This window comes from Simochromis diagramma, unplaced genomic scaffold (assembly GCF_900408965.1).
Source record: "Simochromis diagramma unplaced genomic scaffold, fSimDia1.1 OVJJ01000361.1, whole genome shotgun sequence".
NCBI lineage: Eukaryota > Metazoa > Chordata > Actinopteri > Cichliformes > Cichlidae > Simochromis > Simochromis diagramma.
Window position 1 is genome coordinate 7,558,489 of NW_024386860.1, and position 25,438 is coordinate 7,583,926.

Sequence of the window (25,438 nt, forward strand, 5' to 3'; positions counted from 1 at the left end):
GTGAACACAGTTTGTCACAGGGTCCATAATTGCTTATTAAATAAATTAAAGGTTCACTTAAGAAAAGTGGGAAAACTTGAACCCATACCCTGGGTTTAAGAGTAGATGGCCATATAGTTTCTCAGTAGATGGTTCAAAAGCCTCTATCCATAATGGTACTACATGGGAGATGCAACAAGGCATGGCTGTCTTATTCATCTATAAAGGCCCCATAAATGCTAATGTATACAAGTTTTGTAGCAGCATATGCCACCATCCATATGATGTCTTTCCTATTTCAGCAGGGCAACATTCAGTTCATGTTACAACAGCACTGGTCTATGGAGGGAAGAAACCCTGGTGCTAAACTGGACTATGTTTTCTTATTGAGTAAAAATCGTAAAACAATTCCCCTCAATTCCCAAAAGGTTGAGTGTGGTTATAAAGGTACTCACTGTAAACTCATAAGTTCAAAACGATTACAGCCTCACCAAAATGTAAAGCATCCCTCACTCATTATGAGCCAACCAGCTGACACACAGATGGATATGTATAAGTAGCTGCTCTCCACATTTGTGCAAACGGATAGTAAAGGTCAAGTTACTAACTTAGTTCCAAAAATACAACTATATGTGATTAGCTGTCTATCAAATTGTTACCGGGGGCACCTCTAAATGAATTTCCTAAACATTTTGGTGCTTTACTCTAGAGATAAGTTTTTGTTCTCATGTTCATACCTATAGTAAGTTTAGAATCACATCTAACATCTTGATCCATACTCAATAATCCAGTTAAAGTAAATCCCAGAAAGATGATTGTGTTCATCATTCTATTTTGATTGTTATGCAACTGTACTGTTTATAAGGTTGGAGAAACCTGCAGTGAGCTGAGACTGAAGAAGTCAGTGATGAAACATTTTCCCACGGTGCCTCCAGATGAACAGAATCAACTTTCTGGGAATCACCAGTTAACGAAACTTGTATATTTAAACACAAACTTCACACAGAACAGGAAGTTTTAACCCAGAACTTCTTAGAGTAAGGCAGCAGTACTAACCACACCTATCTTGTCTAATTTGCATTTTTTTTTTTTATAAATTTGTGTTACGATGGTGGCTATATTAACACAGTCTCATAAAGCATTGTCTTCTAGTCATTAAAAAACAACAATTTTAAATCAAATTCAGAAATACAGTTAGCAATAGTTCCTTTTAAAAGAAGTAGTAAGGACATTGGTAAGCATACCCCAGCTTTTCATTTAACAGGTATTAAATTTAAAATGAACAGATCTTCTTTAAAAACATTTATACATTTTTATTTAATAGCACTCATTGTTAGTGAAAAATAAATAATGCATTGAATTTTTGTGACTTTCTTGGATTGTATGAATGGGATTCTACTTAAAGCAGGTCTCTGCTTCTAATACAAAGACCCCACAACTATTATGGCCCATCAGGATTGTCTTGATCTCTCTCCAGAAGGCTGGTTTAGAAGCTGTGACATTTTTCCCCATCTTTCTGCTTGAACTTGTAGAACACTGGGAAAGTTCACTGTGTGTAAACTGTCATCTGGCTTTATGTCTGGCTCTGCTCAGTGGGAGCCCAGGACGTCAAAGAGATACCCTACCACTTCAAAGTATAGCACATAACTTTTGCTAATTGTTTTGTTTTCTTCCCCTCCCTGCTTCTTTCTCCATAGCAGGGTGTGTCTGGACCTCAGTGCTCTAACCCAGCCATGAGCATCATCGGGGCTGAGGATGAGGATTTTGAAAACGATCTGAATGAGGTGAGTGCAGAAAACAGTGGCACATGAAGGACTGAATGTTACTTGATCATCATATCTCAGATAAGTTATTCCATCTCCTTTTACACCTATTTATTTTTGTCTGTCTCAGTACGTGGAAGACCGGTCCAACACCTTTAACCACATAGAGCAGTTGAAGAGTCGGCCGACCCACCTGCTGGTTTTCCTGCAACATGTCATTCTGCAGTTTGACCCTGCTCCCCTGGTGAGAACTCACATTATGCAAGGTCCACTACAGCCAACAAGCTATATGAAACTGAGATAACACAAGCTTCCACAGAGCAGCTGCTGTTAACAGATATTTTTACAAAGTTAGTGACGATAATGATGAGTAACTCTAAATGTAGAGTTAGTATATCACCTTTTAGATATGATCTAATCATGAAATCCAAATCATAATAGTCATCAGTTTCTGTCTGGCTTGTGTGAAACACATGAAACAGCTATTTTGATGTCCACTGTACCTCAGTGTGGATTAAGACTGTTTTACCTATCAGTCCAATTTTACTTTTCAGAGTTAATATTTGGATTTAGGATAAAGGTTAGAATTAGTTGTTGGTTGGGGTTAAATTGGAGACCATGGAATGCATAATACCGATGAGTAACCCCCATGGGAATAGAGAAAAAGGTTTGTTTGAGTGTGTATGTCAGTGCTGATCAAAGGCATGCCTGTCCTTTTCCCTTTATTCTGCATGCAGAGAACATGACCCACCCAGGTACTGTTACACGTTTCACACCCATGATGTGCTCCATCACCCCCCTGCTTTTCCCTCATGTTTGTCACGACATGAGTTGTGTAGTCTGTTAACAAAATATTTGTAATTCTGCAGCATTTAAGAAAATGTGGTTTGCATCAGTGGTTGCGTGCTCAATTTGCTTTGGGGTTATAGTGCGTCCACTAGACAAATGCAGGTTGGGGTATGTGCATGATAATCTCTGGAGGGGACAATAACTACTTTATGGGATACTGTCATTAGGATTCAACTATTAAATTGATTTCAGTCATTTTGTGTTAGACATGTAAGCACACTGAGTCAAACTGAAGTTAGGTTTTTATGTCTGGCATGCCTTTATGTGATGTAGGTGTTTGTGATCTTTAGTGGTCATGTCAAATAAAATTGTGACAGCTGTGGTCATAAATTGGCACAAGTAGTTATTTTAAAAGATTTTGGAGCTATTCAGTACTAAATAAAATTGTCTTTTTCCCAATTGTCAGCTCTGTTACCTCCATGCTGAGCTCTTCAAAAACCTCAGTGCCAAAGAGACCAAAAAGCAGTTTGGGGATTTTTACACAACCTTCTTGGACAAGGGTGCAGTAAGTAGCAGACTACTCAACATTTCTGTCTTTTTTTAAAGCCGTCTCGATTATCAAAAATTGGCCCAAATGTTTATACCTTTTATAGCCAAAATAGAGATAAAGATGTAAAGCTTGAAACATTAAATTTATTGCAGACTTCATGCAAAAAAAAAAAAAAACGCAGAACAATTCAGTACAGAGAGGGAATGAAGTCACTCTGATAATTAAATACAAAGTATTTTATACTCTTTATAATCTTTATCTTATCTGTCCTTATTTACCTTTTGCTGTAAATGGAGTTATAATTGCACTGTAAAAAAATTGATAACCACTAAAATGATTTCTTCCCTCAGGTTCTTTTGGCTCATGGCCTGGATGATCAAACTATCAAAGTTCTACTTGCATGATTTGAAATATACCCATAATAACAGACTGTAGGGTTGGCTCCCTGTCTATGTATTTTTAGATCATTGATATTCTCTTAATTCTTAGGTTTAAACTTATCTTTGAGCTTCTTAACTTCAAGGTTAGTAAGACAAAAGTAGCCTTTGTATGATCAGTACAATATTGTGTTTTATTTTTCTAAAATTATGAATTTACTGAGCTGCTCAGCTCAATAAATAAGATGAACTTATGAGAGAGGAATCCATTGTTTTTGTTTGCTTTGTCTGTACAGTATCTGTCTTGCACACCTGGCCCACATTACTGTCCGTTATATTTGCTCCTTAGAGCTCATGCACTGTACATGTCTATCAGTTGAGTCAAACTCCCTGCCAGCCCGTACAGCCTCACAGCTTCCTGTCGAGATCGTGGGAAAGCCCTGTAGAAGGAATCATCTTCGCTCAGTCCCTCCTTTCAGGGTGAAAAAAGGAGGGACTGAAAAAAGGAGGTTAACCCTCTGTTAACCTATTGACGTAAAGTTGGCCCATGTGGTTATTTTCATGTCAATGACAGAGCTGACATGAGCACAGAGCATCCCCCTTTGGAGTATCTGTTTTTTCTCTTATCTATATTTCCTGTGTTAAAATGCCACCCTGTGGTGACATCTAGCTACTGCATCACAGTGTTTTACAAAACAAACTGAGAATCCATACTGTCAGTTAGTCTGAATGTTGTCTGAATCGTATCTCATTTTTCTATTTTTCACTCTGTATCTTTTTGTCATTTGCTTCACATTACAGGTTCTGAAAGTGGCAGTACCAGCTCACGTAAACTCTGAGTTGGGTAAGTTATTTTCCAGTGATGTTTATAGATATAAGTCAGTGCATTGTTGTTTTGTTTCGCTCTAGTTTTTGACTCACTCTTTCCTTTCTCTTTTCCGTCTTCTCCCTAAGATCGATCCCGTCTAGATGTGCTCACAGATGATATCCAAAAGCGCTTCGTTCAGGACATTCAGAGCGTCCAAGTTGCTGAAGTGGCCAAACAGTTGGAGGATTTCAGGTGAGAACTCTACTCAGTCTTTACATACTTTACTAAATTGGCAAGAAGTTTATAAATGCACAACAAGCATCTCACAACATGATTAGAACATCCAGGGTTGGGATTAATGGCTGGTATGTGATCAGGGACATTCTTGAAACTTTGGTTAATTAATTTTTAAAAAATTACTACAATAATAGTTGGTGTTTCTCCTCACTTAAAAAAAAGAAAGCTTCCGTTTGATGATCTGTCTTGTTATTGTCTTTGATACATTTTCAGTGAGTTACTTCAAAACAAGCTGAAAAATCATTTTCAAATTTTGGTCTCAAAAAGTTTATTTTGTTTGTTGTTGGAAATGAGAGTTAAAAGGTGTAACAACACCTATCTGGACACTGAGCTGCTTTAAATTACCATCTCAGTTCTTTTGCATTGTTAACCCAATAACTACAATTCGGCATTACTTAAGTAACTTGAAACAGTTTTTTAAAGTAATTAATTGGATTCAACTTCTAGGTCTAAAGCTATTTATGAATGTTAGTATTTGACAACATTCAACAGTTATGTGAACTTAACATTACTGTGCATATCCTGATTGTAGGTATGTAATTTATAAAATCTAGGCCTCCTCCATTTAGAATTGCAACAGTGACTAATACACATTAGTCACTAAAGGGAAGATTAATACAAAACTACCAGTGTTTACACATAAAGATTTCAATATGAAATCTTTATGTGTAAACACTACAAAAGGTTGTCTTGTCTTTCTCTGTTCTATGTTAATGACACCTGTGCTTAGGTAAACAGAAATATGCAGGCCACTCTTTACCAAAATCCATATGAAGCACACTGATCTGACATTTTGAGAGTAAGATGACAAAGGAAGGTTGAAGGTCATGGAGAAAAAATGAGTAGGTGATTCTATAATTTAAAAGGTTGCCCATTTTTTGCCCATTTCTCAGTCCTAGATTTATGTGTACCTTTTTAATGAATTAGAAAAACATAATGAACTTTGCAAAAGTCTTGAACCACAAAAGTCTTGAACCACCCCTCATTTTTTATGTGCAAGCTTAAATTGAAATACGGAATATAAGGTAAAAACACAGTTTGAACAGTTCAAAGAAACTTGAAAGTAAGTATTTGGTATGACCACATCTATCCTTCAACACTGCGTAAACTTCTTTAGGCGACTTTCTTGTCATTTCTTTAAGTACTCTTCAGGAATGGTCCAAAGCTCTTCTTTGGATGCTATCTGCCTTTTGTTCACTTTTTCACCAAGATGAACTCACACTGCTTCAATGTTGTTGAGGTCTGACCTCTGGAGAGACCAGTCCATGACTGGTTCTATTGTATGTTTTTCTATCTGGGTGTACTTTTACTGCTTTAGCAGTGTGTTTGGGGATCACTGTGATGCTGACAAATGATGCTATTGCTACTCATACACTTACCAGTCGGTATTACATGGTGGATCAAAAGCTGACTGTGCTTTTCTGTTACTTTTGCACAACACTGTCTTCATTTTATCCTTTTAGTGTTAAAAGTTTGAGATGTTTTTGCTAAACTTGATTCTCTGCTCTTGCTCTGTGTTGCCTAGGCAAAAGAGGATGATGGGTATGACCCTCAGTGAGGCTGAGCTAAATGACGTGGACAGCCACTATCCCACCGACCGTGTCCCAACGGATATGAAGGAGAAGTCTGTTGCTGAGAACCTCCTAGAGAAGATGTCTGAGACACAGTGAGTTTTACTCCACTTTTCAACAAATATTTCAGGTATCCAGCCTCCACAAAGTGAAGTTCAAGTCATTTTCTGCATAGAGATTCTGCTGGATGTGCTTAAAATGCCAACGATTACTAATAATGGGTAACCACTTTACATATTACAATAATTTTTTGTTAGATGTTCTTGGGAGCTATTTTCTCTGCTATTACTTTCTGCTGTGCACATGAAGATGACTGATCTGTTGGCTAAAGCTGGTAGTTTTGTATTAATTTTCCCTTATCTTGCTTCTAAACTTCCTTAAAAGGAAAGCGTTAGCATTAGTCGTGCACAAATCCATTTCCAAGCAGCTTATAAAGCAGGTAATTGATGAAATTAAGCTGACAAGGGACTTGTGATTGAAACACAACAAAACAGAGCCAGAAAGACATGAGGAAGCGGAGAAGAAAAATGGAGTCAGTAGTGCCACGCTGGCAGGAAGGCTCTCCCCTGGCATTTTGCCAACTGAAGGAGGGCTGGTAGTGGGAGGTGGAGGGGGTAAGACAGCAGAAGAGACAAAGGAAAAGAAAGGGCCAGAGGGTTATCGATGCTGGATAGCTCCTGCCCTGAACACAGTTAAAGAAAGAAAGTAAGAGATCTAGGGGAAAGTTAATCTATCCTTGACCCCGTGGCAAACCACAATGTGTTATCCTCTACAAGAAATGAGTCAGACAGAGAGGGAGAGGAGGCCAGGGAAAGGGGCAGAAGACTGTCTAACTTCATCTTGTCAAAGAGAGAAAAAAAAGATCAGCAGAAATGAAAAGAGGTGCACTGTGCACAAGCAGCACTCATCCTGTGAATATAACCACGATGAGAGTGGAGGAGACACAAAAAGCCTGCAAAGGAGTCTCTATCAAAGACGTGATAATTCAGTTTTGACTCACTCAATTACTATCACACAGTTGGATCTTTATCTCCAGTGCACAAACGATTCATTCAGCCTCACTCCATTCAGTCCTGCTCGCTATTCCTCTCCGGCACTCCCGCACTCAGTCACCCCTCTGCACTCACACGCACACACCTCCCTCCATTCTTGACCACAACACAGTGACCTCACCCCATCTGTTTCTTATTGGTCTCTTTGGTGAAGCGAACAAGGCAACCAGTCGATGTGATTGGATTATGCAAGGAAATCCCGAGGAAACCCCTCCCATCCTTTATGTTCATCTCAAAACATCAGTATCCAATTTCCACAGTCTTGCCTGCATGTTGCATCAGACAAAAACATGGTTAAATAGACATTTCCGCTGCGCTGGAGCACTTCTGATTTTGCTTTGCAGGCGGCTGACTGAAGAGACAAAGCAGGGCAGAGAATTTTTGATACTGAGGACAGCAGTTTGGTTTTTCTTTTGCAAATTGCCAAGTGTGCAGATTGAGTTTAAAATTTCTGGAACAGGCAGAAGAGTAGCTTTTGAAGCATCTTTTGCACTTTTAATCTTTTTTTTTTTTGTTTTAGATTTTTAGTTTTTCTTTCCTTTTTTGGTGGATTCTTAGAATATGATCAATAGCTGCAGCTCTGACCCCAACAGCATAACAATCAGTTTTGAGTTGTATCAAGAAAAGCTTAATCACTTCAGATTCCACAGGCCTAAAACAGAGTTCATAGTTAGTCGAGCAAGAGAAAGAAAAAATGTTACTTAAAAGGAAGAGGTGAGTTAGATGCAGCATCAGAATTACTTTTGTTGTTTGTTTCTTTGTTTTGTTTTTTCTGTCTACAATAGTGACATCACTGACACTTGTCTCTGTTCTTTCAGATCAACAGGTGCCTTTGATGAGGATAAATGGTGAGTCAATGGTGTTGTTGTGTATATATATTTTTTTCTTCTTTGTGTAGCAGCTTTGACCTCTGCAAGCCTGGGTGTGGTCCGGCCAAACATTTGGCATACTGTTTCAAAATGTATGTTGCTGTAGAAGTATGTTAGAAAATCCAATCCAAAAATATATATTTTTTCTGTATTGTCACTGCACTCGTTTTTATTCTATTTGCATTAAATTTTTCTTTTAATGTCCTTATTAGACAATATATTCTCTTAGTGCATATATTTGACTAACCTTGTCATGCATGCCTTAGTGTCTTTAGGCTACTCTCTGAGGACTCCTCGTCCTCTTCAGTTCAAATTCTTTATTGTACGCCTTGTACTCAGGCGGCAGACTCTGAGAAACTGTGCAGTGTCTGGTAATGTGATGCACTTTTGTTCTATGCACATCCCCAGTGTCTCCTCCCTTTCCTAGCTCCTTTAATATCTCCTCAGCTCTTTGTGTGTCTTTTTTTTCCCTTCCCACTCTTCTGAGCTCCTCCTCTCATGCTCCTCCTCTGGACATCTGCAATTCTCCAACTCCCTCTTTCCTTCTAGTCTTTCATGAAGTTCGTCCTTTTTTTTTTTTTTTTTTTAAACCAAGTGTCTCAACTGTATTACTTGGAGATAGAATAAGCACACTGGTATTTTTGCTGCCATTAATGTGAGGACACATGCGTCTGTAGGGACTTTAAATATAAAATATATATATAGATATATATTCTGGGAATTTAAGCAAGTTCATTTGTTTAAAAAGCTATATATTATTATTAACACAAGTTTCTTGTTTCTCCACTAGCCAAACCATCTTTAATGCTGTGGTCTTGTACATGAAACACCTCGGGGTTAAAAACAAGGCAGCTGACAGTAAGAAGTCCAAAGGAGGTTTCTTCACTAGAAAGACTAAGGTAAGGTAAACTGACAGCATTGGTATCCTATTAGAAAGCTAAATAAATGCATCAACAATCAGAACAGTGCAGGGCAATTATTGGCCTGCACTGTTCTTCTTAAACCATTTTGTAGTTGAATTTGTATTTTTTTCAGCCTTTTGATCTTATTTTAATTTTACCTTATTTTTTAATTTCCTACCTGGTGATATTGCAGCCCAAGATTAAGGATGATATCCCAAAGGCCAAAAGCTCAAGAGTGTTTCCTGTTTTACCAAACTGGATGGGTGTGTATCAATTTTTTTATTTTTCCTGTGTTATAATTAATATACTAAACTATATAATATACTGACTTTTAAAATTTGCTAAGTGATGTTGATGAATAATGTGGATATGAAAATATTTTGTCCTACCCTTCTTTCCAGTTACAGTTGAGTCCAAAATTAAAGTGGATGAAGGTAGTCAATGTTCAGAATCCTCCCCTTCTGCTTTTTAACTTGTAGATTGAGAATGGTACTAATTAACCCGCAAGCATGTGTGCATGTCCTGAATCAGTACAGCAAAGCATGTGGGTGGAGCATTGTTTAATTGATGTTGTGCATTGGAGTGGTTCTTTACAAATATTATACTAGCACTGAGTCTTTAAACACTGAAAATGTCATAAGTTTTCATAAATATTTCCTAATCTAAATGGGTGTTCCTCAACTCTTAGACCTTGTTGGCTAAAATCACTTGTGTGGCCCCCTAACCCATACCCATCCAAATCTCGTAGTTGATGACTTCGCACTTTAACTCAGGATTCCCCATTTGTTTTGTGTCTTGCAGAGACTTGCATTAATCTAAAAACCATTGTTGATATACTTTTTGTTTCAAACCAGTCCTTTTGTTAGCTGCAGAAGTCCTGTCTGTCTGACTTACAAAATCTGCTGTGTGCTGTTTTTTGTTTGTTTGTTTGTTGTTAAGTGAATGAGGTTCTTTGTGGTCATGGTTTTCTGTTTGTTTTTGTTTTTTCTTCGTCCTCTCAAGCAGACAGGGATAGAGGGTCAGTCGATCGCAAAGGTCCTGGCGCTAAAACCACCCCGAATGACTCTGGAGTTCCCACTATATCGTTGAACAAGAAGCAGAGTCTAATCCCTCCTGTGCAACCTGCGGTAGATGTTGATTCCCCAAGCAACAACGCCACCAGCACGACTACCATAGAGTCACACAGTGATGGTAAGGTTGCTCATTGATACTGATGAATGAGATACACCACAGTTGTTTTGGTGTCCCTGTGTTTAGTATTTTATTGCACTGTTGCTGTCATGGTGTCATGACATGCTTTTTCAGGAGATTATTTGAAATGATGGTGAAACATTTATCTGGCCAGAAATAGTTTTCAGTTTAAAAGTCTTTTCTAAAATGAAAACATGTTGTGATTTGGGCTAAATTCTAACATTCTCCTAAAAGTCACACCCTGACAGTACTAATGTACACAAGAGATAACACACAGGCATTTTATGGGCACAGTGTATCACTATTATATTATACCAGCCTTCAGAGTGATTTGATATGTTCTTGTAAAATGATTTCCATTATTTCTTTTGCTTAAAACAGAAGGTCAATTTTATTTAACAGAAAAATGCTAAATTTAATTTTCAATTCTTCTAGCTGTCCCAAGCAATCGTTTAGAGCTTCCAACTCTGCAAGATGACTTGCCCTCTGGGCCTGCAGGTGGGCTGATCGAGCCCATCTCACCCATCTTACCCAGTGACATCCCGCCTGAGGAGCCTGTGGAGAAAGAAAGGTGAGAAGGACGGAGATAGTAATAACAAGTATTGTCTAGGGAGTGAGGTAATATCTGCAGTGTAATGAGTAAGAGATTATAAGCATTTCACAGATTTAGAGATTGTAATCAGATTATAATTAGACTTTATGGGAGACGAATGACCAGGGTAAAGTGGGGGAACAAAATGTGTTTGAATTGCTGAGGCTGGGGCGAGCATGGTAAAACTCCCCCAGCAGTCTGTCCCTGCTGTGTGCTAGCTTTTGTCATGCTGCCCATTGCTCGCTAGCTAACAGAGTCTTCAGTCTTGAGATGGACCCCGATCAGGTGAACCCAAATCCAGCCTTCTACTTCCAGCACTCTGCCTTTCCTTCCCTCATTCCCTCTCTCCTTTTTCTTTCCATAATGGCACGTGTGCTCTTTCAAATATCTTCTGTGTTTTTTGTGTCTGCGTCCTTTGCATCTCTTGTTGATGTTTACAGCAGAGCTTTATTGCAGGTTTTGTCGCATATAGACATCAGCTGTGCAATTCTATCTTTTTTGGGGGGGATTGAGGTACATATTGGCAATAAAAAGGCATATTTATCCATACTTGCATATTTGTGATCATAATAGTGCCATTGCATCAATATTGACTCTTTCTAAGTCACAGCCATTAGCCTTGTTAAGCCAAAGTAAAAGCTTTATAAGAATTTGAATATTGGCAAGTTGTTCTACTGCCAGGCTTGAGACAAAACTTTACACTATGTAATTACATTAATAGTCAAACATAGACACTCCATTTAGTTGAGTGTTTTTAGTTCATTAGAGCTTTTTATTTTGTGTGCTTTTCAAGGTGTCTCCGTCTGTTGCCATGGTCAGGGCCCGTCCTTTGTCCTGCTTGTCTCCACCGTATGTGGTGTTAAATGTTGTGCCAGGGGCTTTGGCATCGTTTTTGGCATGCTATTCTGACAGAGGTTTTAAAATTAGTTTAGGATAGTATGGTGGGATGTGCTTTTTGAACGTTATGGTTGTCACTGTGGCTTACAATAGTTGTGTAAAGGCGAGTGTGTAACAATGTGGTGTCCCGTGTTTTTGCAGACGGAAGACAAGGTGGGTGTCAGCGCCTTGACAGAGTCATGGACATGCTTCAGGCCTTATACTGATCGCATATCACACAAACACAGAACACAACACTCACATGCACATGCTCACATTGAGCTTCACAGTGCTTTGCAGATACGTAACATAAACATGGTGAAACATTTTTAACCTGCTTGTGAAAGAATTAGCTGATTGTTGAGATTAGCTGGATTTTTTGTTGTTGCTGTTATGCATGTTGTGTGAAACTGGAGAACTGCTGAGATAGCTTAAAGTTACAAAACTGAAAACTTGTACAGTATAGTCCACAAAGTACAAGCAATGCCTGGCTAGTTTAACATACCTTTTGTAGATTGGCAGTTTAATGCAGTGTATGAAATATACTTTTACTATCTAAACATATGCATGTCATATCATGCATATTTGCTTGTTATCCATTTTCTTTTTCTCTACCTTTTGCTGATGTGATTTATATTTTTGTGTAAATTCTCTATTGATTTATCTCATCCTCTTTATCATCCTAATTACCTATCTTCATATGTACATCTGCTACGTACATCTGCTGTCTTTTCCTTCTACTATGTTTTCTGTTTTTTCTTTTTATTCTCTGGCCTCCCTTTTCCTCTTAAAATCCACACATTTTCCTCTTTTCTTCCTGCTGCTTTCTTTTGTTTCCACCTGTCATTTCTCTTTATTCTGTCTCAAACTGACTCCTTCCTCCCACATCCTTTCCCAACTTCAACCCCTTCAGTAGGAAAGTGGCACGCAGTGAAAGTGCCCGAGTGGACCGACAGTCATCACGACGGCGTGGCTCTTCTCGGGCCAAACAGTCTCGCTCCCGTAGCGATGTGGACCTGCAGCCACCCTCTTCCACGACAACAACACCTGCCCCGCTCACCCCCCAACACCTCCATCCGTAAGATGGGCAAACCTTCTCTTAATGCCTCTCTTCCTCGTGAGGTGCACAGCAGGGACAGACAGGATGTCAAGTTGAAGTAGGAACAGTGCTGCAGTCCTGAAATAATCAGGAAGCACTTTAAAAATAAAAAATCATTTTGAAGGCTTAAAGCCACCTGGCTCACCACTGTAAAGATCACTTAGGAGGCATATCTGTTAATATCTGTTAAATATTCATGGAAAATAGTGCTAATTGTGTGGATGAGTGGAAATTATTTTAAAAGGCACATTTCTGTTTTCTCCTGTTGAAATTGATCACTCTGGCACTGTTACTGACTAACAGTTGCCTGACACATAGGCTGCTTTCTAATAGTTGACCTGTGCTGTGAGCATCGGGGAGTGAAGCATTTAAACAGCACTCTCATTTACAATGATAACGAGGTTCTTTAGGGGAACGAGGTCAGTCAATATTGACCGTTTGCTAAACATTAAGTGCCCTTTTATTAGCTTAACTTGCTGTTTTCGGATGTAAAGAATTTTGCAGTTTCTTCTTTGATTATATTTTTATACAGTAATAGGAAATGGTGAGTTTTTCAAAGTTTAGATTTAATCTCAATTATTCTTGAATCACTTTAAAGCCAAAAAAATCTCGGTTTTATCTGAGCCATTGCCCGTTATTTATTGGTGAATTATCACAAGCTACTGAAATCGTGTTATTCTCTGTGAACATTTACTACCTAGATTATCTAATGTTAACATGTCCCTGATATGCATTTAGAAAGACCAGCTGTTTCACAACTACTTTTGTTCCACAGCCAACAGCCTCCAGCTGTGCTGCCAGAAAGAGTCACATAATTTGATAACTGACTGGTCGCATTTCGTGTAAGTTGTAGTTCTTGTTCTGAAGTAATCCCTCTCGCCCCACATTCATTCTTCAGCCCAGAAGGACTAAGTTTCGCTCCAGAGCCTGGCCACTCCCCCACCAGCCCTTTCCCGCAGGTGGAGGAGGTGGATCCGCGGCTGCAGGAGTTTGAGTCTGATCCACCCAACTGGAGGGAGCTGGCCTCTCCTGAGGCTCTGTCTAGACTGACCAAGAAGGAGACCAAAATGCAGGAAGTCATCAATGGTAATTAGAGAGAGACAAACAGTTGATGAGACGATAGAGGAGTTTGTTGTATAGACTATATTTAAACTTCCTATTAATCACTCATACTTTTACTACTGTCTTTACTCTCAGAGTTGTTTACAACAGAGCACGCACATGTGCGAATGCTGAGTGTCCTTCAGGTGATCTTTGTCAGACCATTGGAGAGAGAGGAGCTTCTGACCTCAACTGAGCTGGCCGCTGTCTTCCCCAACCTTGATGAGATCACTGAAATGCACAGTAAGGGCTGCTGCAAAGAAGCATTTGTAAACACAGCCAGACAGCTGAATATAGCACCCTTCCTTCAATGAATATGCCATTATGCAAATAACACTCTTCCTTACTCATTAGTGAAATCACTAACTGCATGTACTACCTGCAATTGAGGGCACTGTCGTTAAAAAAGCATGATGCTAAATTTGTTCTGGCCAATAGTACCAAGTGTAGATACAAGACGAATGCATAGTGCTGCCTGAATTGCCAACACAGTGTTAGGAAAGAGAATATGCTCACTATCTACTTATAAGTCAGTTGTCTTTTTCTAACTTTCAATTTCAGGTAACTTCTATGAGAGCCTTAAGAAACAGCGTTTGGATAACAACTTCATAGTTAAATCCATCAGCACCACAGTGCTCAACAGAGTGAGTCGTCACAGTCTTTCACTTCATTTCATCATACAATATTTCTCTTTTCTCTCTGTGCATATTGTACAAAGTCAGTATGTGCCAACAAGTTCATTTTACACAATATTACTGTAAAAATGCAACAAGGATTTTGGCCTTTTCTGCACTTCTCGAGTTTGACTCACTTCATTATTATGATTTTTTTTTTTCTTTTTTTCTTCAAACTAGCCACAACACAATCTTTAATTGTAATGTTTGTGTGTGTACGTGTGTTTCAGTTTGGTGGTACAGAGGGGGAGTGGTTCCAGAAACTGACAGCAAGGTTCTGCAGCCACCAGTCATGGGCCCTGGACCAGATCAAGACCAGGCAGAAGCGAGATCCACGCTTCAACATTTTCATACAGGTACCACATACACACAAACATATCCCCCAAGATTGAACAGAGACATACATGGACGCACTTTGCAGATGCAAAGTAATGCAAAATGTGACAAAGGTGTTCTAGTCTGACACTGTGTGTGTGTGTGTGTGTGTGTGTGTGTGTGTGTGTGTGTGTGTGTGTGTGTGTGTGTGTGTGTGTGTGTGTGTGTGTGTGTGTGTGTGTTGATCTCAGGAGGCGGAGAGTAAGCCCCAGTGCCGTAGGCTGCAGCTCAAGGACATCATTCCCATAGAGATGCAGAGACTGACCAAGTACCCACTGCTGCTGGAGAATATTGCAAAGAACACAGGTGTGTGTCTGTATGTGTCCCTGGCCTGTTTGTTGCTCACTTTCATGTGTCACTATATGTGCATCGATATTGTAAAACTTATTGCATTCTTACTTTCTTTACATTCTTACTTTTTACATTTATTCTTTCCTGATATATAAGATAGTCAAATACATTTTTATTACACTGTGTATCATCATATTACTCAGCTATATAATGCTGTATATCTGGGTTTGAAAATGTAATCGGAAGTACCACCATCACCAGTGATTATGATAGATGTTTGTGGTGTGATACATGAACGTGCACATGCATGATCCATAAGAAATTCCCTCCTGCTCAGAATCTCTTTCTCTCTCACTTGCTTTATATAATGCTCTGTTTGTTATATACATAACAAGCCAAGGAAGAGAATGGTGAAGGAAGGTGGTTTAAATGACTTTGAATCTGGCATGATTTTTGGTGCCAGATGAGGTTGTCTGAGCATTTCAGAAACTGCTGCTCTACTGTGATTTTCCTGCCCAGCCATCTCTTGGGTTTACAGACTGGTCCAAAAAAGAGAGAAATATTCATTGAGTGGTTGTTCTCTAAGCAAAAATGCCTGGTTGACGCCAGATAGGGCTGTTCGATATAACGATATATATCGGATGACGATGTAAAAACGTCTATCGTTTCATTTTACGCTATCGTTTGTTTCGTGGTGTCGCAAAATAAACTGTTTACGGCAATATTTTTTCGGTTGATCTGATATCCTCGTGTTGGTGTTGTTCCCAGACCATCATGAAAATGTTGTTCCAGGATCAACATTGCAAGTGACCAATCAGAATGATGGTCTGGGAACAACACCAACACGAGGATATCAGATCATCCCTCTCTTTCATCGTTTTGATGGTCACTGTAGTGGCTATATTAATTTCTTGAAGTTCTCTCTTTCTCTTATATTTAATATAACCACACTACGGACGGGCAAGCGCCTGTTTTTATGCGTTGTGGTTAGCAACAACAACGGTAACACCATGTTTCACATAAACCTTTCACAATAAAGCTCAAGATCCTGTTGAGACTTTTCAAAATAAACTGAATCACGTGAAAGACCAGATTATTTACGGATGAGAAATAAAAAAGAGCCGCCAGGTGCTAAAAAATAAACCTTAGACTCAAACGTTAGAACAGGCTTTTCCCCGCAGCACGCTGTGTATTAAATACTCACAAAGGAAACGGCAGTCGTTACAACTTATGACTAAAAATGTATAGTTTCATGCATCGGTTAAAACACTCGACTCCAGGTACATGACGCGCAGCTGGTAACACTTCCCGCAAGTCGAGCTGCCCGAGATTCACAGAATTTACAGAAAATGTTACATTTTTGTAATTTATATCGTTATCGGGACGATAGAATTCCTATATCGGGATATGAGATTTTGGTCATATCGCACAGCCCTAACACCCAGAGGTCATTGGAGAACGGCCAGACTGCTGTAAGCTGATAGAAAAGTAAAAGTAGCCAAAATAATCATTTTACGATCAAGATATGCAAAAGAGCATCTCTGAATGCACAACTCAAGAGTATTTACAGCAACTTGTTAAATCTGTGACACAGAGAATTAAAAATGCATAGAACTGTGATGTTCTTTAAGGGACATTAAAGTAAAATAAACATATCTTGAGAATTTACAGCCTAAAGAGGTTTCAGTAGGATTCCTGTCTTCCTTCGTTTGAAGGATCAGCACAGAGTTCTATTGCAGTAAATCTTTTATATTCTTCAATGCCTCCATCAAAACAACTCACTGAAATAGGCAGCACCCTGATTGGGTGCCCCCAAGAGTATCGTAGAGTATCCCCAAAAGCTAAGGAAGAAAGCCAGAGTTAACAAAGAAAGTTACTAATTGCCCTTATGATAGCTGTCATCTCTTGCTTCAAAGTATATCCCCCTTCTGCAGGTGTTGATGTATGAACTATAACATAACACTTCTTGAGTACTTTGACTCTGTGACCAGAAAGTTGGTACCACGAGGAGGACCAATGGAAAGTTTTGGTGTGGGTTTTTTTTTGTTTTTTTTGGGGGGTTTTTTGTTAGTGTTTTGTTACACTCTTGATTTATGGCTTTTTTTCTGGGCTTTGCTGTTAAAGACATATTTTTCTCATCTCTGTATTTCTCTCTCACTGCAGAGGATCTAACGGAGAAGGCAGCAATTGAGAAGAGTGCAGAGTGTTGCAGAAAGATCCTCAACCACGTCAATGAGGAAGTCAAAGTGATGGAAAACCTGTTGGTAAGAAATGCTCAATTCACCACTCAGCCAACAGCTGCGTGGTAACTTGGCACCAATTGAAGTTTTGTAAATGAATTTTGAGACTTCTTTAGCTCACTGCTTATAAGAGTACATCTTTTTCTGTGCTATGTTATCAAACAGACCACAGTCTGACTCCTAATCATTCTCTCTGCTCCCAGACTCTGAGGGAATACCAGCGCAAATTAGACACATCAGGACTAAAACCCAGTAATGAGCTCTATAGTGAATATAGGGTGGGTTTCTTTCAACTAAACTTGTCTTTTGCACACAGTGTTGCAATATTCCTTTTTTTTTTTTTCCTCCAAGATTTTGTTGAAACATATTCATGTTATTCTCCTCCTGTCTGTACTAGAACATTGACTTGACTCAGAAGAAGATGCTTTATGAAGGCCCACTGATATGGAAAGTCACCAAAGAAAAGGCCGTTGGTAAATATGTGCTATATTACAGGCCTTTCTTTCACAGCAACAAGGTCAAACATTTCAATATATTGCAAAGTAATACTTTTCACACTTAAACTAAAAAAAGATTTTTAAAAGGAAGAAAAGATTTTGTAGAACGTCATACAGATTTTATGTCTTTCACTTCTCTTTTATGAACATCAAAATCGGCAAAAAAAAAAACCCAAAGAAACAGACTGACATAGTGATTTATTTACTTCCCCTTTAGCATTATTTCAGTTAAATTACTGAAATTTGGCAAGTTAATGAGAATCAAATAGGCAGCATAATGGTTGGCCTGTTGCCTCGCAGCAAGAAGGTCCCACTCTTTCTGTTCCCTGTCCTTCAGAGGTGCAATGTGTGTTGCTTGCGGACTTACTGGTGCTCCTCCAGAAGCAGGATGACAAGATGGTCGTCAAATGCCACAGTAAGAGTAACATCGCTGCACAGGACGGCAAGCTGATGCTGAGCCCAATTATTAAGCTGGACTCAGTCTTTCTCCGTGATGTGGCCACAGGTTAGCAGTGCACCACAGTACAGTAGTTTGCAAGTCACTCTAATCGTAAGATAAGTCTTTGAATTGCTGTTTTCTCCTGTTGTGTCAGATCGAAAGGCTTTCTACGTGATATTTACCTGGGAAAGCGGCGCTCAGATTTATGAACTAGTGGCTCAGTCTGTTGGAGAAGTGAAAATGTAAATACCAAAGAGAATTGTATTCATAAATCATGTTTCCTTTTGATTTCAAAACGCAGGATAATTTTCCCCCCGTATTTCCATATTTTTAGTTGGACTCAAGTGATAAAGAAAGCAGTGGATGACCTGAAGAAGAGTGGCAGCACAACCAAGAAGTTGACGGTGGCTCCTGGAGTTGGAGTTGTAGGACCTCCCTTCAGTCCCATCAGGTGTGTGTGTGTGTGTGTGTGTGTGTGTGTGTGTGTGTGTGTGTGTGTGTGTGTGTGTTCCTGTCTAACTATCTTTGTGAAGACTGAAATCTGCATTCTACTATACTTGTGAGAACCAACAGTCACTTGTGAGGACACACGCACCGGTCCGCACAAATTTGAAGGCCTTTTTGAGCCTCAAAATGCGGTTTTAGAGTCAGGGTTACAATTAGGTTATGGTTAGGTTTAGGGTCAGGGTTAGGCATTCATGTTTAATGGTTAGGGTAAGGGGCTAGGGAAACCATTATGTCAGTGAAGGTCCTCACTAAGATGGCTGAACGGGCGTGTGTGTGTGTGTGTGTGTGTGTGTGTGTGTGTGTGTGTGTGTGTGTGTGTGTGTGTGTGTGTGTGTGTGTGTGTGTGTGTGTGTGTGTTGGAAAAAGTGAGAGAGATTCATATCTTGCCAAAGTTTATTTATCAAAAAATCTAATTTCCTTGTTTTTACTTTTTTTTTTCCTCGTTTCTTTTAGTCTGAATCCCCCCATGAGCCCGATTGAGAATGGAGCTTTGAAAAGCAGCAGTGGTGAGACCGTTGTGACTGCACACCTACAAATTTGCCATTGTTACACACTCATAAAGACATAAGCAAAATTTAAGACTTATCTCTGTCTGTAGATCAAGATAAGGACAACTTGAAAGATAAAAAGTCGACCGATCCCAGGCACAGGCTGATTGATTTCCTGTCTGACAAAGGGTTTGACTTGATAGGCCACACCAAAAATGATCAGGAGAAAGTGGCTAACAGTGCATTAGATGAAGGTGAATAGGGGGTCTTCCTTGTACTTATATTCATGAACTATAAATGACTATATTTTTGGCTTTACTTTCTTTCAAAGTAGCTTGCCTATCCTAATAAAGCTAATGAATCTGTCTCCTCTGTTAGTCATGTCCCTGAAAAGGCTCCTGGTCGGCAGCATCAGTCTATCAGAGGACTCACAACCTGATGAAGAAAATGAAGTAGGGCAATCAAAAGGCCCTGGGCAAGATGTGGAACAGCATCAGTTAACAGGTTTGGCCTATTTTTTTTGTCTTCTTTTCTTTCTTTTTTCTTATTTTTTTAAAGGAATAGTTTCATAGCGATAGATGAAGAGAAGCTCAATACCACTCGTATCTGTAAGCTAAATAGAGCCATCTTAGCTTAGTCTTGGTAGTTTTATCTGTACAGCTTCCCAGAATATTTTTTTTCTTAAGCAGTGACTTTCCAGAGTTGTTAACATTAGCGGATGCAGCAAGGCTAGCTGCTTCCTATCTCCTCTTGATGAATTGTTATTAAGCATTTAATGTTGAAACCTCTGGCATGTAGTTTCTTGTCCTTATTTTTCACCCTCAAAACCCCAGTGTTACCTGATTTATTTGTTTTTTTAATTAGCGATTTTACACATGATTCTACACATTAATCAAAAGTATTAAAGTATTTCTAATATCACAATTTGATATCAGTATATCCATTTTAAAAGCAGGATTGCAAATCCCCTCGCGTTAAAGCAGGATTTCGTGTATGTGTGTACTATTCTATTTAATGCAGTATTACAAGGAACTTACAATGTCAAAGGATTTTTGCAGTGCTAATTATTAATGACCAGAATTTATTATTATTTAAAGACTGCTGACTCTTGACACTTTCAAACTAAATATTTCTATCCACAGATGAAAGTCAGACCACGAACGAAGTAGCTGAGGAGACGAACCGCACGAGTACAGACAAAGAAGGTCAAAACCCAAAAGGAGACGATGAGAGCATCAGCGCGCCCCTGGTGCTGTCCCAGGAGAGGAAGGAGGAAGTGTGCAGGAGGCTACGCAGCCTGGAGGAACAACTAAAGAGACTACAGGTGAACAGAGGGGGAGATGGAGGGGAATATTGAGAGAAAACTGTAAGCAGGGAGCAGGACGTATGACAGGGGCAGATAGAAATGTCAGCTCTAACAAAAGATTGGAACTGACTAGAAAGAGACTCAGAGCTGGGCATCAAGATTTCAGTGGGGATAACTTGAGTAAGGAGTGAGCTGTGGACAAATGGGGCCAAATGGCACAAAAGAGAAACCAGAGAATAGAAAACCATTTAACTGCTGCTGTTATTGCTTTGCTGAAAATTGCCTTGTGAAATTGGACTTCTCTAAAAATGGCTATTATGTCCAGCACTTGCAATGGGATGTGTCAGAGAAGCAGCGAGGGAGACGAAGAGAGGATGTTAAGAGGAGAAGGTTGAATTGTGTGTGTGTGTGTGTGGTGTGTGTGTGTGTGTGTGTGGTGTGTGTGTGTGTGTGTGTGTGTGTGTGTGTGTGTGTGTGTGTGTGTGTGTGTGTGTGTGTGTGTGTGTGTGTGTGTGTGTGTTTGTGTGTTCTCAGTTCCTAAGGTTATATTGATTTTGTGTGTTGCAGACTGTAGAAGAGGAACACCACAAGCTGCAGGAGGCCCTTTCCAAGTTCTCACTGGAAGGGGGCAGCTTCTAGTGACCCACCTTAATGTCTCCTGCTGGCCATTAGGTGAGAACACTAAACTAGATAGTCATGTTAAGTATTGAATTGTCATTATGATTAATGGTATAGAGCCATTTCCACTCATGAATGGACAAGGTTAAAAGAATCAGGTTTAGCTTTTGGACAGCTTTTTTTTTCACCCTGAAAAATATGTGCAGTGCTATAGTTAAGCTGTGTATATCTCAAGCAAAATCCATAAACAAGTTGGGGCAGCTTGTACGTGGCCTGAGAGGTGAAGCCCAAGGCAAAAACAAAAACCACTTACTGCTGGTAGTTGCAACTATTGGCCGTGAGCTAATGGCAACATTTGAAGGTGACTGATGACAGCAGCTGCATTTTTATGAGCTCTTCTCAAGCTGCATTTGCATTTTTGTGACTGTAAAGTCTGAAGAATCAAAATGAGTCTACAAAAATACTAGATTTAAAAAACAAAACAAAACAGGATTTATATTAAAAAACATGTTTGTTTTTTTGTTTGTTTGTTTTGTTTTCTGTGCAGGTTTTGACTGGTTCTGGTTTGGACTGAGTGACTTTCAGAGGCTTTCCTGGAAATTCCTATACCATCACACGTCTATGACCGGACCATCGATACATTTCTTTTTCTTCCCCCTCTTGCGTGTGTGTGTGTGGGTGTGTGGGTGTGTATGTCAGCTGTTTTCAGCCAATCAGAAGTTTTATTTTTTTGGGTTTTTTTCTCCTTTTACCAATTGGCCATTTAGGGAAGGGCTTTGTGCACAGTGCAGTGGTTCAGTAATGGAACATGTGTATGTGCGCGTGCATGCTGGATAGAGGGCTATACAAAAAAGAAAAAAACAATCCTAAATTGGGGTTTGAGGATGCTGTTAGTGAGAGGTGCCAAAGGAAATGAAGCAATATTTTGCTGTTAGTGAGTTGCTGCCTAAGAAAATATAGTGATTTGAGTCTGCTGTAACACACATACGCAAACCAGAAACATGCATGATGGAAAATAATTTACAGTAATGCCAAATTCTAATGTACAGTAAAAGAGAGAGCCTTAAATGGCCAATATAGCATTAGGTCTATTGAAATACTACTACTGATATATAGTGTTATTTCTAGTCTATGCCAAAGTAAAACAGAGATGCACTTTTAAATCAAAACAAGATGAACGCACACAGTTATTGCTAAATTTGTTACTTTTAGCTCTGTATTCTGTATGGTTATTAAGGCACCCCTCATTATTGAAACGATGCATGCAAGAAAGTGTGTGTGTATGTGCGTTACAAATTTTTTAATTAAGGATATATTTCTTCGGATGATTCTTACTGTAATTAGGTCACATAAAAATCATTTATAAATAGTGGCAGTATAAGTAATCTTGCTGTTAATAGTGGAGATTTGTTTGTATGTACCGCTTTTATTTATTCCCTTGAGTCCTTGTGTGTCAGTGAGCTTCCTCACCTGAGTGAAGCTGATACAATGCCAGGCCAGAAACAAAAAGCGATGTGCAACTGTCGGACAGGACAGACAAAAGCGAAGCTGGCGTGTGTGAAGCAGATCAGAGTGGAATAGAAAAGTGAAAGAACTGGGAACTGGTTTCAAGGTGGTTGCTTCTTAGAAACCTTTAACTTGATGGTCATGAGAGAGTAGAAAGTAGGAGATTGGGATTTGCGCCCCTATATTAAAAAAACAAAAAAAAACCAGAAAAAAAAAAAATATATATTTGAAATATATAGAGCGCTCAGTATTACTACGCTCATATCTTTTCAGAAGTTTCAACTTACCTTTAGAGAGGGTTCCCAAATGCTCATCCAAAACACTTTAGTTGGTGTTATACTTTTCAGACGTATTATGAGATCAGATTGATTTAGTATATTGAAAATTTGAGCTAAGGTGATATTTTATTGAGCGTTGACTATGGTAATATAATTTCTGATCTGTGGCGTAACTGGGGCTGTGCACACAGGACCAAAGAAGTAACAGCAAACCGCTAGATCCTCATTTGTATAACAGCTTTATTAGTGACGTGCATCATCTGTGTAGTAGTGTGTCACAAAATGTTGATGCGGGAATGGTGGCTCAGTAATGCAGTCTGGAATCAGCAGCCGCTTTTCTTCACCCCAAACACGAAGGGATTTTAAAAGCACATTGAATAATAAAAACACTTCTTTCTTTTTTTTTAAGTTAATGTAAAGAAAATACCAAGATGAAAAACGTTAGATTATTTGGGATTAGTCATAAGACATGAACAATCTATAGGACTGGGAAGTTTAAAATTGAATGAAAAAGTTGCGCTATAGAGGATTAAGAGACGCACCGAACATGCCCCTGGTACTAAGCTGAACATATGGGGCTGATACTGACACAGCAGCAATACTGTAGCCAGATGAGGACACAAAGGAAATGCTGAAGGTCTGGAGGAAGGAAAACTGTAGACTCATTCCTACAGAAGCACGTCAGGAGCACTTCCTGACATCCATTCTTATTGTTGTTGTTGCCACAACAACAAATGCCACCTTTGAACCTACTGAACCTCACCGGGTTTGCTCATTTTGATCACTTAAGTGTTCATAGGCTTCAAAAACTATATATGATTCTAGCATCTCTCTCCACGTATTGTTCTTTGGAAGTGTATATAAATGTAGTTTGAAGGCAAAAAAAGACAAAGACAAAAAAATAATAGCTCCCCTCTGTGTCTTAAGCTCTTTTTTTTTTTTTTTTTAGCTACACACTCTTCTTCATAACACACTCACACCTTTTAATTGCGTAATCACTTGTTTCTACTGCACAGTTTTATCCTACATTTTGTGTATTGAGTCACTTAAGTAGGTTGGGGAGGGAGTATTTTCCACAGAGGCTTTTGTAATTTTTTACTATGCATTTTCCACAATGGTGAGAGAGGCAGGACTTGCCTGTAACTTGTCTTTGCATTTTGATGATTGTGAATCAATTGAAAAAAAAAAAATATTCAGTGCCAACCAGCTCTGTACTGTGGGTACTATACCTCAGGCTACCCACAGTGCTTTTTAAGAAAAATTCAATGTCAGTGGTAGACATTTGGAGTCCAGCTACCACCAGCATCAGCTGATTCCTTCAGTCTCCACTGGCTCAACGACTACTACAGGCACTTCTCGCGCTCTCTCCTTTAAATGCTTTTCCTCATGTATTCCATATACAAAATGTATAGAAAACTTTATTTATAGAGTGGTGCCTTGTTCTAACGATCAAGTTGTTTGCTTCATAAAAGACTCTTTAGTTGAACACAATCACTGCTGTCTGTGTACCTCAATGAGAAACATGACTAGTAAGCAGAGAAAAATCATGACAGGATTCAGATTTTGGTGGTTTAAGGTTTGAGGGTTGTTTCTATATGTAGATTTAATTTGGGCTTCATCGCACTATTTTTGTGTCCATCTCTAACTCATAGTGAGGATGTAAGCCCTCTAGCAACTCAGCCGACCAGTGCCCAGTATATTAAAAAAACAAAATAGACACTGCTCCTTGCCATACTGGTGTTTGCCACCTTATCTATAAACATTGTATATGCAAGAACTATACTGTGTATTTGGGTTTGATTTTTATTGTGTAAGATGCTCTTTAATGATGTATACCTAAAGAAATTTGTGGTACGTTCTATTTTTTAATTCTTTTTTTTTTTTTTTTCAATAAACTGGGGAAATTTTTTTCTGTTTTCTTATTTACAGTTGGGAGAACATCATGACAATGGTTTAGGGTTCAACCATAGTTGGGCTTGACTCCATTTGTTTTGAAATATACAGTGCATATTTAAAAACACATGAATTATAGAATATCAGGATTCCATGTAAATCCCAGTCCTTTAAATTCTAAATATTTAATTGAAAAAATGATGTGTCAAATCTCAAAGCTGATAATATTAATCTGCAATATTCAGTTAAATAATTGTGCCCAGAAAGGTATTTAAAAGGTAAAGATAATGGCTCTATATACAAGTAGCTGTCTCTTTCTAAATGTTGAATTGCAAAGAATTTACAGGGTTTTTTTTAATAGACAGGGAACAAGGCTGAAAAATATTAAATGGATATTAAGGCAAAGCTGTTTGAAACAATAGATTTCTGTAGTGAAAGGCACTGCATTAGTTCAGGAACACAGTTCATGACACTGCATGCACCAATTAAACAAAGCTCCGCTATAAAACA

General features: G+C 38.9%; 1 protein-coding gene across 9 annotated transcripts in view; it reads left to right on the top strand.

Moving 5' to 3' along the window:
• arhgef1b (Rho guanine nucleotide exchange factor (GEF) 1b) overlaps window positions 1-24,526 on the top strand; it is a 40,341-nt gene extending 15,815 nt beyond the window's left edge. Inside the window, exons 2-32 of one of the 9 annotated variants that reach the window (XM_040030250.1) lie at window positions 1,677-1,763; window positions 1,873-1,986; window positions 2,998-3,096; window positions 4,260-4,302; window positions 4,413-4,518; window positions 6,089-6,229; window positions 8,005-8,034; window positions 8,846-8,954; window positions 9,151-9,220; window positions 9,365-9,391; window positions 9,960-10,148; window positions 10,584-10,719; window positions 11,779-11,790; window positions 12,530-12,694; window positions 13,614-13,801; window positions 13,913-14,059; window positions 14,378-14,460; window positions 14,721-14,846; window positions 15,057-15,171; window positions 17,320-17,420; window positions 17,600-17,674; window positions 17,794-17,869; window positions 18,231-18,398; window positions 18,487-18,574; window positions 18,667-18,783; window positions 19,293-19,345; window positions 19,438-19,581; window positions 19,706-19,831; window positions 20,470-20,651; window positions 21,201-21,305; window positions 21,799-24,526. In XM_040030250.1, the coding sequence (XP_039886184.1) occupies window positions 1,713-1,763; window positions 1,873-1,986; window positions 2,998-3,096; window positions 4,260-4,302; window positions 4,413-4,518; window positions 6,089-6,229; window positions 8,005-8,034; window positions 8,846-8,954; window positions 9,151-9,220; window positions 9,365-9,391; window positions 9,960-10,148; window positions 10,584-10,719; window positions 11,779-11,790; window positions 12,530-12,694; window positions 13,614-13,801; window positions 13,913-14,059; window positions 14,378-14,460; window positions 14,721-14,846; window positions 15,057-15,171; window positions 17,320-17,420; window positions 17,600-17,674; window positions 17,794-17,869; window positions 18,231-18,398; window positions 18,487-18,574; window positions 18,667-18,783; window positions 19,293-19,345; window positions 19,438-19,581; window positions 19,706-19,831; window positions 20,470-20,651; window positions 21,201-21,272 (3,153 nt within the window). In that variant the 5' untranslated portion in view covers window positions 1,677-1,712 and the 3' untranslated portion in view covers window positions 21,273-21,305; window positions 21,799-24,526. Of the gene's footprint in view, window positions 1-1,676; window positions 1,764-1,872; window positions 1,987-2,997; window positions 3,097-4,259; window positions 4,303-4,412; window positions 4,519-6,088; window positions 6,230-6,263; window positions 7,901-8,004; window positions 8,035-8,845; window positions 8,955-9,150; window positions 9,221-9,358; window positions 9,392-9,959; window positions 10,149-10,583; window positions 10,720-11,778; window positions 11,791-12,529; window positions 12,695-13,613; window positions 13,802-13,912; window positions 14,060-14,377; window positions 14,461-14,720; window positions 14,847-15,056; window positions 15,172-17,319; window positions 17,421-17,599; window positions 17,675-17,793; window positions 17,870-18,230; window positions 18,399-18,486; window positions 18,575-18,666; window positions 18,784-19,292; window positions 19,346-19,437; window positions 19,582-19,705; window positions 19,832-20,469; window positions 20,652-21,200; window positions 21,306-21,798 lie in introns of those variants that run through there. The other 8 variants (XM_040030248.1, XM_040030247.1, XM_040030251.1 and 5 more) reach the window with 8 other exon arrangements.
• Window positions 24,527-25,438: the final 912 nt, after the last annotated feature.